At 42.7% G+C, this 16,731-nt stretch overlaps 1 protein-coding gene across 1 annotated transcript; it reads left to right on the plus strand.

Moving 5' to 3' along the window:
• Positions 1 to 1,084: 1,084 nt before the first annotated feature.
• Positions 1,085 to 14,046, plus strand: rimkla (ribosomal modification protein rimK-like family member A). Its single transcript, XM_070839977.1, has 5 exons — positions 1,085 to 1,317; positions 8,790 to 9,020; positions 10,862 to 10,948; positions 12,185 to 12,388; positions 13,082 to 14,046. The coding sequence occupies exons 1-5, from the start codon at positions 1,155 to 1,157 to the stop codon at positions 13,591 to 13,593; spliced, it is 1,197 nt and encodes a 398-aa protein (XP_070696078.1). The 5' UTR covers positions 1,085 to 1,154; the 3' UTR covers positions 13,594 to 14,046.
• Positions 14,047 to 16,731: the final 2,685 nt, after the last annotated feature.

Consider the following 16,731-nt stretch of genomic DNA (forward strand, 5'->3'; position numbering starts at 1 on the left):
CACCCGCATAAATTCACACCATTATCACATGGATGTGGTTTCCTTTCACAACTCACACGGTTGTCCCTGGAAGAGCACCCCCGACGGGCTACATTCAACCAATTTGTTTAAAAAAACAAGCAAATGTTTGTTTTTTTCACGTCGACTCAACACAGAGGAGAATACAACGAAGACGCGTAGAGTCTGTGGTGACCTTGTTTCATCTCCTGCCACTCCGGCATGGAAACAGCGCCGTCGGTATTCGCCAAACCTCCTCGCGCCGTCTGGTCTGAACCGGTTCGGAAAGGCGCGCGGTCTCGTGCGCAGTCACCACACGCCGCTTCATTTAGAGCTCCACGCGCGCCCTCGCCACAACTCGGCGGAGCCACCTCATTGGTCGGACCGGCCGCGGCTCGCCCACACCGCCCGCGCGCTGTTTGGACGAGGAGGAAGTGCGGGACTCGTGATTGGCCGCGTTCCCTCCAAACCCTCTTTATTTTTGGGGCAGGCCTCGTTCCGCCGCGCACGAGCGAACCGGAGAAGTGGAGTTGTAAACGAAGCGCGTGCACTTTTCAGCACCAGCACCGCGTGGATAGCAGCCAAAACGGAGCGGAGAGGGCAGTCGTTGTGGGTTAGCTTAGTTTATTGTAACAAACCGACGAGTTTGCGGTTCGCAGCACCCATTACAGCCGCTGCAGTCGCGGGGAAACTTCATTGCTACTTTTGAATCGACAAGCGGAAGATTAAAAAAAAAAAAAAGCGGCGCAGCTTCAGCTTTGTTCGCCCCGGCGGGCAAATAGTGCCACGAGCTGCCTCTTCGCTGAAAGAGACAAGTTTCTGCGGGTTTACACGCCGTTATTTTCCGTCGAATTTGCGCGGTCTGGATTCAGCTAGCTAGTAACTGGGCCCTGGACTGGCTAAATGGCTGCAAATGAAGGGAAACAAAGGTGATAAAGAAGCGCGTTCATCGTAGCCGGTTCGGTCCAGACGACGGTTGACCCGCGGTCCTGCTTTTAGCCACATCACAGCCTGCTCGTGCTGCTAGCCGCCCAGGGTCTCCATTGTGTGAGCATCTCTGTGCTACTCCACCGCCGGATCACTCGCTGCCACCACACTCACCTGCCTCCTCTCCCTCTATCTTTTTTTTTTTTACTTTTTGAATCCACACATCCACAATGTGTTCCCGACTTTGGTTCGTGACCGACCGGCGGATCAGCCAGGAGTACCCCCAAGTCCAGATCCTCCGGGCGTTGAAGGAGCGCTGCGCCGATGAGGATGTTGAATTCCGCTCTCTTCTCATGGATCAAATCGTGCTTACGATCTGCGAGGGACAATTAGGCAAGTATCCCACATTTACCAGAGACAACAGATGCCTGGTCGTGAACTGTGTAAAGTTAACGGTGCGGCGTAACGTGGATTGTTTTAGCATAAACAGCAGTCCCACACGCGTCCCACAAAGTTAATGGCAGGTGGGTATTGTTTGGGGACTATGTTGCCGTAAAGCGAGGGGCTAGCCCGGTCTGCCTGCTAGCAAGGGAGCCAAGTATAGCCACAGCCGTGACCGCCTAACCCACTTTCCAGCTAGACTGCCTCCAGACTCAGGGGAGTGATGATGCTTGATTGAATTTCGCTGAACACGTTGCAATCCCAACAATGCCGCGGATGATAAGATTTACTTAAGCACTGAAGTAACAGGGGAATAGCGTTTTTTTAATGTACCAGGAGCACGGGGATTTATTTATCAAGACATGTTGAATAGGTGTAATTTTGCTGCACACTGAGTCGCTCTTAAGGCTGAATTTGTCTGTTTTATGATACTCTCTCACGTGCTGATCTGGGCATTTCGTTTGGCAGGAGGCAGATTTCCCCAGAGAAAAAGACACTAGCATGTGAACACGTTTTACATACAGAAAGGGCAAATAGACTAGTTGGGTTTTTGTATATAAAATCTTAAAGGCACTGATTTAATCAGTTGCAACCAGCACTCAAAGTGACATCTTAGAAATGAGTATTGTCTAACCAGAAGCCAAAAAACAAGCAGATCTTACTTTGCATCCATAACTAGGACCTGTTTACTTTTATTGCTTGATAATCGATTAAATGGTCACAGTCAAATTGAAATCCATTAAGGACCTATTATCTTAATCTACTAATCTGCTGTGTGAGGTTCACTGTTGTATTTTACCTTATCTCCGCTACCCACATTCTGTCACAGAACTTCAATCAATCGTTTGTCATCATTTAGGTGAGATTTTGTCCAGAACATATCGCTTGTGTTCTGCTTGTTATGAAATGACAACATTTTACAGTACTGGCCCAGGAAGCCTTGATAAAGTAATCGTAAGAGCAGGAACTCTCAACAAACAGATACACATGGAATTCGTCGGGTCAGTGTGAAGTGGGGCCGTGTCACCAGATGAGAGGCATGTAGGTCTCAATTAACACCTAAATGGTGTAGGCTGGCATTGGCAGAGGCTGAATAGTTGGGAGAGGATGTTGCATGAGTAGGGGTGAGGATAAACAGTGTGTCCCTCGCAGACTATATATTGTTACATCAGATCCACTGTAAAGCTTCATTATGGCAAAGCTTTATATTCAAAATGGGGTTTCAAAGGCCAAGAATGAGTATTAAAGTAGAGTGCACTGCATTTAAGAAATTACACATACCATAGTACAGGTAAATGAATATTTGTCAACATAAACAAATCCTAGGGCTATTTGTGGCATTTGCACAGAATACCTACCATGTGAAAATCACATAAAAGTGCAGTTTTTGTCACCATGGCTGGATAATCCAACCTGAAGAGTATTCTAACCTGAAGATATCATGATGTGCTAAATACATTTAGGAGACTCCCTGAAAATTAGAGCATATTAGCCAACACAGACAGGTCAGTAGACAGCTGTCTAGACCTGCAAGCAAGATTCACTCAACAGGTGCATGCCAGTTAGCATGACCTGTAATCCTTGATGGCCCCTAATCGCACTAATAATGTAGGTATATTCCACTGTTGCTGTTGTTTACCCTACACTTTAAGTTCTTTGTTGTAAAGTAACAGTTACTTTATAAAAATGCTTAGCAAATATATGATAAGTTTTACGATAAATAGTTTACAGTCTTTTTGACATGTAACATTTACAGTGTGACCACATTGTAAATGTTACAGCCCCAAAGGACAACCGCTTGTTCAGAAGTTAGTTAGTATCTTTTTTGCAGGTTCTTGTTGTTCATGTGAAGCCTGAATAAGTGTGTTTGCATGTTATGGTGTGAATGAAACATGCTCATAACAACACACCCTAATGCTGCTCACTTAATTGCATTAGATTATTACTTGGGCACACAGGGAGCTAATAGCTCATGTAACAGCAACAACACTGACTCACATACCCTGTTTAATTCTTCCGGCTGTTTTACCTGAAAACAGATTCCTAGTATAGCAGGTCCTTATTTGGACACATCTGTCCATATCAAACCTGACTATGTTGCTGTGAATTTTCAGTCTTTCTTTTTATATATGGTCTTACCGCAAATAAGCACTTGCGTTCACAATTTGCATAGTTGCAGGAGCCAAAGAGAACAGTGCCTTCTCTATGATTAGCCTACTAGACTCTAAACTCTCCGACTTCATACTTTCTGATGCTGAATGATATTGCATCATGGTGAAAACAGAGGTGGGAAAAGGCTGCAGGTGAACAGTTGTGCAGGGTCTCAATTCACACATAAAGAGTTGGCTGGTTTTGGCAGAGGCTGAATAGTTGGGAGAGGATGTGGCATGAATAGAGGTGAGCCTGAGAAGCCTGTCCCTCGTAGCTGTTACATTAGGTTGACTGTATAGCGTGTTCAAATGCCAGCAATGGAATATTAAAGTGAAAGGCATATGTTGCACATAGTACAGCCAAAGGAACATTTATGAACACTTCCAGAGTGCATTTTCATAGAGCAGACTAATCTGTAGATATCATAAAATGCTAAACACATCAAGGAGACACCCTGAGAATGAGACCACATTAGCCAATACAGATAAGTAGGTGGACGACTCTCTAGACCTGTATCTTAGCAAGATACAGACAACTGGAGCAGGCCAGTTAGCATGACCTGTAATCCATGCTGGCCCCCAAGTCTGCACACAGTAAATGTCTTCTAAGCTTTGGCTTGACATCACAGATTAACAGCCAGCCGACAGATTGGCCACGCCGTAGGCTTGCTGCACAGGAAGCCGTAGAACACATACTCTGTGGCTGGGGTCCTGAAGTTCATATTGACTCTGTATGTTTAGGACTACATGCAGCTTTTCTTCATATGAATTACCCACACTATATTTTCACCCACAATACAGAAACTTTGGGGTTATAAGGTACTTTCGGTTGCCAAGTACAAACAGGAATTGCCAGCTTGACTGCACTGCCTTTATCAAAATAGATCATATGCAGGCTGTGTGACATTCTACTTGGATTACCATAGAAGTACAGTGCAATTGTGGAAATACCACAACATGTGCAGTCACATGAGACAAGTTCAGTGATTGTTAACAATCCTCATTGTTTCTGCATTGATCAGTGGTCACCAGCCACTTCTTAAAGTGGTTAGAGTTATTTAACGCCACTGTCTTGTTTTGGGTGCATTTCGAATAAAATGTCCCTAAATATTGATTAAACCTTTAACTAAACTATTTCAGGAATTCACAAGATAGCAATATTTAGAGGCTGCATAAGGAAACATTTTGTCCTAAAATGAATGCATGGAATTTCAAAGTAAAAATTATATGGGAAACAGGTGTAAAAACGGGACTGTGATACCAGAAGATAAGATAAGATATTCCTTTATTAGTCCCACGAGGGGGAAATTTACATGCTGTGGTGCAAAGTTAACATTGCTCTATTAAATGATGCTATATTAAACAACCTAAACAAAAAAGTTTTTGCACAGATAGTATTTGTTTTAGGGCAGGTCAGAATGCAGTTGCCACCCTAAAACGGATAACACTTTTACAGCTTACTTTTCCAAGGGTTTCTCTTTCTCTTGGCTCATTTGTGTGTTCTCAAGTCAGGTTGAGGTCCACATTTCACACTGAAGTTAATGGGTTCAATGTGCCCCGAAGAGGAGCGATGAGTACGTGCACACGTGCACACCATTATGTCTTAATGGCCAGTGATGTGGCCCCTCACATAAGACAGCCATACTCAGCACTCAGCTAGACATTTTACATCCTATGCTTTCCACTGCAAGACGTTAAAACGGGTAGGATATGAATTGATGTCACTATTCTTTGTGATGCTTGATGCCAGAAGAAACACTTTTACCCCAAAGATGATAATGTCACACTCTTATGTCAGTGAATGGGGAGATGGGACATTAAGGCAGGCTTAGTATCTTTACCACCAGACATGTGAGGGTATATCAGCATCAACATAGTAGATAGTAGATAGATACTGTAGCATTAATGCCCATATTTGTTTGGTTATTTATGAAGCACAGACTCCCCATGTTTTTAGAAATTAGACGATATGGTGATTAACTTTAAGGTTTGATGGGTCTTGATCCCATTAACAACTTATCTATGGATGCACCCCTCTTTTGTCGTTGTTTATCGCACCCTGCAGGTTCTTTGCTGCAACATATATATGTTTTATAAATGCTTAGCAAATATATGTCATGTTTCATGATAATTAAGGGAATGTACAGACTTTCTGGGGCTTTGACTTGATTGAACATGTCAGTATCTCATTTGCAGGTTCTGACATTCCTTCTGAACATGTGTATTTGCATTTTATTGATGCTTCCAAAGAGGCTCATAACGGCACATTTCACCACATAAATCATGTACAAGAGAAGCAATGCTCTATTGTGTCAGAAAGTTGGCAGCAGCCTCCAGCAAATCAGGCAAAACACTATCAGTGTAGCTGTGATTGGACCATATTAAAACATTATCATGTGACCATGCTAAATCTCATGTGACATAAAGCACACAGAAATATGGAGATACTTGCCAGCCTTAAACCAGTCTAACCTGTGAGGAACCTGTGAAGTTTAAATCTGGGAATTCTTAAGTGGAAATTCATTGTGTTTGTTGGTATGTTTACATGCCATTCAGACTCTACTTTGCTGAATTTTTTTTTTCATTGTCTCATGATATGTCTTGTCTGCCTCAATTCAAGTACTGTAATTGGCAAAGTAGCAGTATCAGCTATACAGTATACATGCTAACTCACAGAGGATATGCGTGGCCTCTGTGCTGATGAACAAAAGATTTTTTTTTGCTTGGCCTCACGGTAGGCCTACAGTATATGTTTTTTGTCTGATGTGTGTTACTGATGACAGATATCCAAATAGAGCATTGGAGGCATTGTTGGCCCAAACCGAATCGGGGGAACCTGCTGCCCCATCAGGCTAATTTATACAGGATACCCAGACCCAGACTGGGACTGCTTTCAGGGCTGGCAGGATCCACTTGCCATTGGCACAGCGTTTGTCAGCATCGCCTGCTTTGTGACGTTGCAGCGGTATGCATAGCGGAATGTTTGTTATGCTTGTTAGCTTTGTCAGGCAGATTGAAAGTGGGACGCACATATACAGTCCATTGAACCATAAAAACACTATAAACAGGTCCCACCCACACTAAATGTAGACATTGCCACACAAAAACCTATGTTGCTTTTGTTATACACCAAATTGGTCAGGAGGGTTTCTGAATGTTTTTGCAACGGTCACATGACAGGCGGTGCAGTGCACATGAAAACTTGCCCAAATGAATAGGACTGATTCATCCAGCTGCCTCATTGGTCTCTGTTTGGTTCCCCTGGAGATGGAGACGAGCACCGTGAACAGTGAATACTGTCTGTCAAAAACCATGAGACCACGTCCCCTGATACTTCCCACTGTAACACCACTCACAGTGCTCTCAAAGGCTGCACAATCAGATCAGTGTGTGAGAGTGTTGAATAGGGCGGGAGAGACAGTGAATCCTCCTGCTTCTATACTGAGATTATAAGGAGGAGGAGAAAAAGAAAAAAGGGAGCGGCTGTCCTCCCGTTCCTCCTTTCCTCTGTGTTAAGGCTACAAGACATCTCCATCCCTTTCTGCCTGCTGCATTCCTCTTGTTCTCCCCATTACCTGTCTGTACAGAGAATGATCCTAAACACAAGTGTTGGTCCCACCCTTTGTGTGTGCGTGATGCACAGTGCATCCATCGGCACACCGCCGACACAGCAATAGCTGTCTGATGTTATGACTTATGCAAGAACCATCAAGCTTCTCGTGACCTCTGGTGATCTCAGCCAGTGGTGCTGTCACTATTGGGAACATGCAGATTCTAAGATGGCTGAAATTTAGGTCACGGTAGAGGTGTGCCAGCGGTAAATGTGTCCCCTCGCCTCAATACTCTTGTGTGTATACATACATATAGATATATGTATACGTGTATACATGTACGTGTGGTATATATATGCATACCCACACGTACACACATTTTGGTGTGTTTGGTGTACCCAGTCTGTTCTTTCTAATGAGCTGTCGTGTTGCATCGCCTGCTCAAAAATCTCACAGTCTATCTCTGTTTCCTTGTCTCAATCAGGGTGACAAAGTAACACCATTCACCAGTACAATGCTGCCAACTCTTTGGCTATAGCTGCCATCTGTGTCTGGCAAATATTAAGCCAATATTCTGTTATTTCAAAACCTTATTCTGTCCTGCAGATCCACATAGCTGTTGATAGAGACTGGAAATGGCCAATGAACATTGAAATGTGGCAGATTTTTAGCCTTGTAGTTAGTGTATACTATGTTACACCAGCTTTATTCCCGCCATCATGCTATACAAGCTTCTCTTTGTCATGTCTCCCCTGTTTTCCATGGCTTATACATGCTGTGCTGAATTGAAATGGCTGATCCAGTGACCTATTCAGATGAGTTCAGTTAGCCTGTTGTATTTCCTTAGCTGACATTTGCATAATAAAAGGGGTGTCAGGCTGAGACATTGAACAGTTTGACTTTCAGTAAAACACTATGAATTTCAGTGCATAGATAACAATGATTTTGCATTGTGACAGCGTAGAAATTATTACCATTTAATTTAAGGAAAGGCACTGAAGTGTGTACTCAAAATTATCCTAAAATGTTTAAAGAACTAAACTAATCTAATACAATATAGTGTTTCTAATCATGCAGGACGTGTTCATGTGTGATTAAATTTAAGATATGCACCCTTGGGGTTTCAGACACCTCTCCCTGCTCCACTGCCCTACATTAAAGCAAAGTGCTGTGTGGTGTCAGCATATCAGCAAGTATTGGCCCAAAAGCCAGAGGAGCTGGCAGCGCTGCAGAGGAGTACTGTAGTGTATATGGATACGGGCAACGTGTAATTTATCATATCAGCTGGCTAGGCAGGTTCCAAATTCATGGCTTAACTCCACCAGCCTTGGAGCTGGTTGTCTCCGCCTCGTCCTGTAACCTGGCCAACTCAGCCGGAGCTGTGGTGACAACTGGAGCAGTGTCTACAAACAGTCTCCATAAGAGGAGTAAACTTTTCCACCAGTAGATGATGGATTAAAAATCTTACCAACCACTTTCTCAATGTTTCCAGCTACTGTAAATATGATTTTAGGATGTAATGGTAGCTATAAACAATGACGGATCACTTTCTAATGTGTCATTTAGAGAAGACAAATCAGGTGTTGCTCTGAAGAACTTACTGTATGTATGTGTTTTAGGTCCAAAGTTTTTTTTTATAATTTGTACACCCATTTGTAAATTTTTATTCATGATCATGTTTTTTTCTACTCCCCCACTCCCCCACCACCACATCATCCTCCAGGTCTGCGAGTGGAGCAGGAATTGGTGACATCTTATCCACAGGTGGTTGTGGTTCGGGTGCCCACGCCCTGGGTGCAGTCAGACAGTGACATCACGGTGCTGCGCCACCTGGAGAAGATGGGCTGTCGGCTGATCAACCGGCCCCAGGCCATACTCAACTGCGTCAACAAGTTCTGGACCTTTCAGGAGCTGGCCGGCCATGGGGTGCCTCTTCCTGACACCTTCTCCTACGGTAAATCAATACTTGACGTTGGTCTTTCTCACAGTGTTGCTGTGTTGTGGTAGCACTGTGTTATTGTAACTATATATAATCAGCAGGTCAGTTGATAAATACGTGATGAAACTGCTGTATTAATACATTTATTTCCCAGTGTGTAGGGAGATCATGTACAGGACTTGAGTTGGATGAGTCCACACTGTATTGTCCCTTACGTGGGGCTCTTGGGGTTCTGTGCATACTAAAGAATGAATGTACAGACTTTAACTCCCTGAGCAGAATATATTAAACGAACGCTAAAATAAATGAACATAGACACTCTGGCTCTATTAGAAGTGTTTATCACAGCATCTGTCCCACAGAGCCAGTCAACTCAGCATCCAGTGTAAATTCTTTCATACTTAAGTTTCCTTGCAAATTGTTTCCATCATGCTTTGCGTTTAGTTAAAAAAAAAAAGATATGGCTTAAAGAGTTTTAGTCAAGTTTAGTTAAGTGAGTGAACACAAGTTATACTTTATGGGAAATTAAATAGTAGGAAATATTGTAAGTATGTATGAACAAATTATAAGGGAATATAACTGCATCGTCTAGACTGTTTTGATTTCATTCACATTACATTACAGTTGCATCACAAGCTTTAGTCCATGTGTGACTGTATAAGAGATCAGTAAGCCATCAGTCAGATAATCACTACTCCACTGCAATAACTTAAACAACAGAGAGAAAATCCCATTCACATATTTGGTCAAATCTTCATAGCTGTCTACTAAACCACATGCATTCATAGTCTTCACAAACACCACTGGTTTTAACCTACTGTTGATAAAGGCAGGGTACCTCACACCTCAAACCAGACTGATGTTTTTATTTGTTGTAGTTTGTTGATTTTATTAAGCAAAACAAAGGCTGACAACCAGCACCACGCATTTCTAACTGTTTTCCAAAAATCGACAGTGGTGTGGTGTTTGTGGGAGCAGAGAGAGAAGGATACAGACACGGAGAAAGAAATAAAGAAAGAAAGAGGAGGGGGTGTTTGGCCTACATTCCATTCGTCTCTCTGCACAGTAGGCCAGGCGATGCATGCAGAGCGGCTGGAAAGCTTATGTAACACCCCCTCAACGCCCCACCCCATGCCCCCCCCTCATGATTTTTCAAAATAAAAGATGCCATTGCCTCCCTTCTGCTCTCAATCTCAGCAGCGTATGACGTGGTTGACCACACATTTTCTGTCCACTCTGTCTCCACCTCTGCTCCCTCTGTTCTTTCTCCCTCTCACTGAAAACACATGTGAATCAGTGCATCTGGAAAAAGGCCTCATGACAGGGGAGGTCACATCTGTTCCCTTGACTGAATGCCACATAACACCAGACAGGCAAACAAAGATGGTGAGAGAGACACACAGGGAAATGGTGATGGAAACAGCAAAGGGAAAGCAGTCATTAACGCCTCCATTTTCATTATTTTTTACACATTTTTCAATAACTTCTCAAGGCAGAGCAGAGAAAGCTGAAGCACAGCTGTTGCTACACGCTGCCGTTCTGAATCAGTGTCAGATATGGTCAGCTGCTTCACATTAATGCATCCTTCAGTGACTGCTGTGTTCCAATCTCATGAATCAAGCAGCAAAATAAGTGTAAGCTCAGGACTACACTCCTACAGCCGTGCTGTTTTGAGTCACTTCTGTTGCCATAGAAACGGGCTGCATCCCCTCCCCCACCCTGCTCATTCGTCTGTAATGTGTGAACTATGCTATCAAAACAAAGACAATTTTTAAATCTATTTTACACTTCTGGTGGGGTGCATTTTTGTACTTATGTGTGTGTGCCTGCTTTGTGTTTGTGCATGCGTTTCCCAGGAGGACATGACAACTTCCGTAAGATGATTGACGAGGCAGAGCCACTGGGCTACCCTGTGGTGGTGAAGAATGCACGTGGCCACAGAGGTGAGATCGGCATTTTATTTCTTCCTGTGATCAGCTCTATTGACTACACCACACCTCAAAAATTGGTACACTGCAGGCCCCTAACGGCAGCTCAGTCCACCCATATACGAAATTCATTAACAGAGTGTTAAATGATTAGGACTGTGGTGCCGTAATAAACACAAAACACACGGTTGAAATGCTTGCAGTGTGGCTGCCAGAATAATCTTTTTTGTTTGTAGTTTACAAATTGACCCTCGTTTTCTGATTTGGAGTTGTGTGGAAAGTTTTAGCCTTGCCATTAATGTTGTTAGTCCAGGAGATATGGCCCAGTGTCAGCTGACCTATTAGCCCTTTCTTATTCATAGTTATCGACACTTGAATGGCTCTGCCATTGTGTGAAGGCATAACAATGGACCTTGGGTAGCCCAGGCCGCCGTCAGAGCACATTGTTAGGGAAAGCAGCCGTTGGTCAACCACTAACTTGACCTTTTTTATGGAGTCTTTTTATGGCATCTCAAGTGTTGCTTTCCTCTCGTCTATGGTTGACCATTGACAGTGGCCGAAGTCCAGCTTGCCTTCCTTCTCATGAGCAAATATAAAGGCCTGTTAGTAAATATATAGGTGTATTTCAAATTCTGAATTATCATTGGTATTGATAGGTTTGTACGATATCCCAAATCTAAATGTTATGTGTTCTCCCTGACTAGTTGTTGCAATGTGAATGTCCAAACAATGTTATGTCAATGTGTCTCATGAGTCACAGGACCATGATTTCTTGCTTGTCTTGTTTTTGACTTATAAAGTGTTACATCCCGCCTGCCACTGTCCATCTTCTCATCTTCGTGATGTTACCAGGGGGTTGTCTCGTCATCTCATTTGGATTGTCACTTACACACAATGTGCACATACACACTCAGCAATCACATGATATTCCCTGGTGCTGGAGCAGGGGTCAGAGTGCTTGACAACCAGGAGACGGAGCCAAGAGGTGCTAATTAAAACAGACGTCTTCTGTCCTCTGTGAGAAGCAATTCTGTGGCTGCTAAGAGGAGTGTCCTATCCATTATATGAGAAATGGGAACTGGCATGAGGCTGTCAGCAGAAGAAGTTACTTGTCAGCAAAACCCCATTATAAAACTAATATTACACAACTGTCAGACCCTGCAAGCATCTTGTTTTCATGTTACTATAAAAAGGTCTAGTTATTCTGAGAGCCTGAAAACAAGCTCAATTGTCCCTCCTTCTGTCTACCAGGCAAGGCTGTGTTCCTGGCACGGGACAAACACCACCTGACAGACCTGTGCCACTTGATCCGCCACGACACCCCCTACCTGTTTCAGGAGTACGTCAAGGAGTCGCATGGCCGGGATGTACGGGTCGTCCTAGTTGGCGGACGTGTCATTGGCTCAATGCTACGCTGTTCCACTGATGGTCGCATGCAGAGCAACTGCTCCCTGGGTAGGCAGACGCCGAGAGTCAGTGATGACACACAGAATTACTGAACTATTGACACTATCACACACATTTCTAGTTAAATGCCCCTAACCAAAGCTGTTCTGGTTATTATTCAGATTTGGAGAGAGGGCAGTTTTCACGTACCGAGTATTTTTTGAGACATAGAATTCATAGTCATTCATTTTCAACAAAGACCTGTAGAAAAAATGTAAAGTGCTACTGCTCTGTGTGCCACACATTGCGCTAATCATTCAATCCTACAATATATTTTTGATCAAGTATAATGCTCCATCTGCTCCATAAACCGGTTTTGGGTAACGGTGCCAAATCAACAAGCTTGTGCTGAATCCACCCGAGAGACATCCAGTGCAACAGCATTCCAGCTGATGAGACTTACTTTCAATGTCAGAGCATGTGCAGTTTTGATCTAGTCGAGGCGGTAATGCGCTGTGACATATTCAGGACATCAGTCATCAGATTATTCTGCATTTATGTAACAGATCATGTTGACACTTGCTCTGACTCTTGGTGGATCTGGTGTAGTGTTCGATTCTAGCGAAATTAAATCATCCACATATATATTTTTTTAGGATTGCTCTATAGATGAAGTATTTTTGACAGTCAGGATGTTGAAGTGAATGAACCACAGACTGTGGTTTGTATTAACCAGCTCTATGTCTCTCTCTGGATCATTAGGTGGTGTAGGTATGATGTGCCCATTGAGCGAGCAGGGCAAGCAACTGGCCATAGAAGTATCTAACATCCTCGGCATGGATGTGTGTGGCATTGACCTTCTGCAGCTCAATGATGGCTCATTTGTGGTCTGCGAGGCCAATGCCAATGTGGGCTTCATCGCCTTCGACCAGGCCTGTGGCATGGATGTGGCAGGCATTGTCGCCGATTACGCCCTGTCAATGCTCCCCAGCCGCCTCACCCGTAAGATGTCCCTGCTGTCCGTCGTGTCGAGCACTAGTGAGACCAGCAGCGAGCCTGAGGTGTGCCCTGTGCCCACTGGCGGCGGCTCGCTACCCGAGGCCGTCTGCAACATGAGTGTGGGTTCTACTTCCAGTGAGAGTGACCCGGAGCTGGCTGAGCCCTCCCAATCCTCGCCCCGCCAGTCCACGGCTCCCACCCTGCCCGACCTCCCCGATCCAGCCTACAATTTCAACACCCTTCTTGCCAATGAGATCAAGTTATTGACTAAGTGAGATTCAAGCAGCTTCGTGCGCACCACAAAACATATTAAAAACATGCATACACACACTTGAACACAGGGCAACAGACATTCCTTTTAAAAACGCATATCAATCCAAAACCTATCAAAACATAGGAGGTTAAATGCAAAACAAGAGCAGAGAAAAACAGAAAAACACGAGTACAAAGAATTACAAACACCAAAATATAAGTCTTCTCCTAATAACTCCTTTCCAAAGCGACAAAAAACAACAACAACAAAGATCTGAGGCTGCTCCCCTGACTCTCCTCGCTTTGCACCTCTACTCCCAAACTGCAAACCCCACTATCCAAACTTAGCTTACACTGCAACATTGTGGAGAGAGTGGGATATATATAGTACATCAGACAACTGCCAAATTGGCCTCTCCTCTTTTCTTTTTTTTTTGTTTTTTTTGCAAAATAGTGAGGGTGAAGGTGACTATGTTTTTTTGGGTTGGGTGTGGGATTCCCATGAAGGCATTCACCTGCCATATTTTTATCCTTTCAATACAGTAACATTATTTAAAGGGGAATTTACAGTATGCTGTTATAAAAAAAGGGGTTTCCTGCTGAGACTGTAGTCAGGTTTGGTGGAGTTTTTTTCAAGTGATTGACTCCTTGGGAAAGGAATACATCCTCATGCTAGGGCACATTATACTGTCAGTTCCAATGTAGCAATGTAGTGAACAGAAGGACACAGGACAGGATGACGACCATCCTGCAGCATCTGGAGGGGGAGGATTACATGTCAAATTTACTGCTATTCATAGTTCATAATAACTGAAATGATAGATGAATACACTCCACACTACATGACAATATGTCATATGTTGTAAATCCAACTGAGACCGATTGTATATACAATGTTTGTGTTTTTTGTTTTTTTTACCAGGTTTACACAAAACAACCATCACAAAAAAAAACTATAATTAAAATCCATAAAATGACAACTTTGAATCATTGATGTTAAAGTGTAGCTGGGGCTGTGACATTGACAGTGAATAAGAGGCTGACATTGTGGCATCAGAATGATTTATCTTTCATGTATTAATAAGAATATCATTAACCCAGAATACATATCTACATCATCCTGGGTGCTAATACGGTGTCCATCAATTAATTCTGTTCACTGTCAATGCAGCAAGCTAATGAAAGCGTAAGCAAAACAGCCTTAACCTGCACAAGGTAGTACAAATAACAACTAGCAGTTCTGTCTAAAAGTCACAACCTGCAATACAAAAAAATGAATTGAGTGCCATTACTCGATTTTTAATTTTACATTCCTAGATAGCTTGTTTGATTAGCCTTACTAGCAGCAGCAGTCTGCTGCTTTTTTAAAATGCATTCAATGTCTAGCACTTTATGATGAACAGATGCATTTTTTTTCTCGCTCAGATGACATATTTAGTAAACATGAGACAGAGTGTTAAAGCTGCGTCTACACCTGCGAACAAAATATACCTCAAAACAGTGACTTATCACTGCCATAGGATGACATAGATATTCAAAAATACAGTACATATCAGCCGGGATCCTTGTGGTTTTCTACTGGCCACTGATATACCAGGTGTTCCTTCCCTTTACGTCTTAAGAGCTAGAAAGGTAGTTGTGTATTATTTTTTTATTTCTTTTTTAGTTTTTTTGTAAATATTTAGGTAGTGAATTAGCTTCAGTGCATACTAGTATCCAGATGATGAAACTGGAACGGCTAAAATAACTGCCAACATTGAATTTTTTCATAAGCTGTTGAGGTCAAACTTGTTTGTACAAACCTGCAATATTGAAAGGTTGAAACTGAAATTTGGTGCTAACATTTCTGGATTTGGTTAGATGTGATTTTTCAGTCATATGCTTTGTAGATTTTACTTTTATTGTTTTCACCTTGTTTTTTGATAAAAAAGAATATCCTAACCCACAAAATATGTTGGCATGATGTACAAATAACATATGGAAACTATATTTTTGCAGTCTCTTTGAATAGAATGTTTTCTTTCCTTTAGAAAAAAAAGGAGAAAAAAAATCCAGGGATTTCAGTGGCCAAAAGCTTATTGCTTGCGGTTTTTGTTCCTGTTGTTTTACCTCATGTACGCCTTCTGAAATGACTATCAGCAAAGGGGAAGGCTACACTGGGGTAAATGCCATTTACTAAGAATTCCTAACAGCTCTGATCAAAAGCACAAATGTAAACTCTGAGTAGTTCCACGTAGTGACGTCCGTGTTTTTAGGCTCATAACCCTTTCTGTTGAACACAACTCAGGGAAGCAGCCTGGATCTCACCCCTGACCCCCAAAGGCACAACATATCCATCCGAGCTAGAAACATGTCAATACATACCACATACCAACAGGCAGACAAAAAGATACTCAAGAACAACAATGAAAAAAAGGTTGTAAACTACAGTATAAGACAATGTGGTGTATACCATGGTTAACATGCACTTTTTTTCCTTGCTTGTTTTATATTGTTCCTTGTTTTTTTTTTTTTTTTCCTAATTTATGGTATTTTTAAAGAAAAAAAGAGGTTTGTGTGCACTAATATTGTCTCAATAAAGTGAAACCGCTGTGAGGCTTGATTTTATTTTCCTTTTTGTGGGCCGACTTTACTAACTGTCTAACGGGCCTGCTTGAGGGTGCCAAATCTAAACCCGTCGGACAACAGAAAAGGCAGCTTTAAAGTCTGCTGTCAAGTGATCACAGTGGCTCCACTGAGAGAATGACACCATTTACACTACTGTGATGTTGTCTGGTATCTAAATAATGAAAGTATCTGACAAACAAACTGTGAAATCCGCTGATGTCTGCTCTCCTGACATGCAAGGGCCGATGGGCTTGATCATCAACGTCGCATCCCAACATACAAGCTTACATGGGTGAACTATCTCCACTTGTTGTCCCCTATTTTTTGAAGTCTTTGTCTTTGTATTGAAGCCTGTGTCATTCTACATCGTGTACACCAGTGTAAATCAAAGATCACATATCCTCTCAGCCAGCCATAGGACAGAGTGAAATGGTTATTTCTCTCTTACAGCCCCTTTTATTTTATTCTGTAGTTTATACATCATCCCAGTGCAGACGGAGCACATCTAGCCATTAAAGGTTCATTTAACTGTGCCCTAAGAACTTTCAAAATGC

This window comes from Pempheris klunzingeri, chromosome 11 (assembly GCF_042242105.1).
Source record: "Pempheris klunzingeri isolate RE-2024b chromosome 11, fPemKlu1.hap1, whole genome shotgun sequence".
Taxonomy (NCBI): Eukaryota; Metazoa; Chordata; class Actinopteri; order Acropomatiformes; family Pempheridae; genus Pempheris; species Pempheris klunzingeri.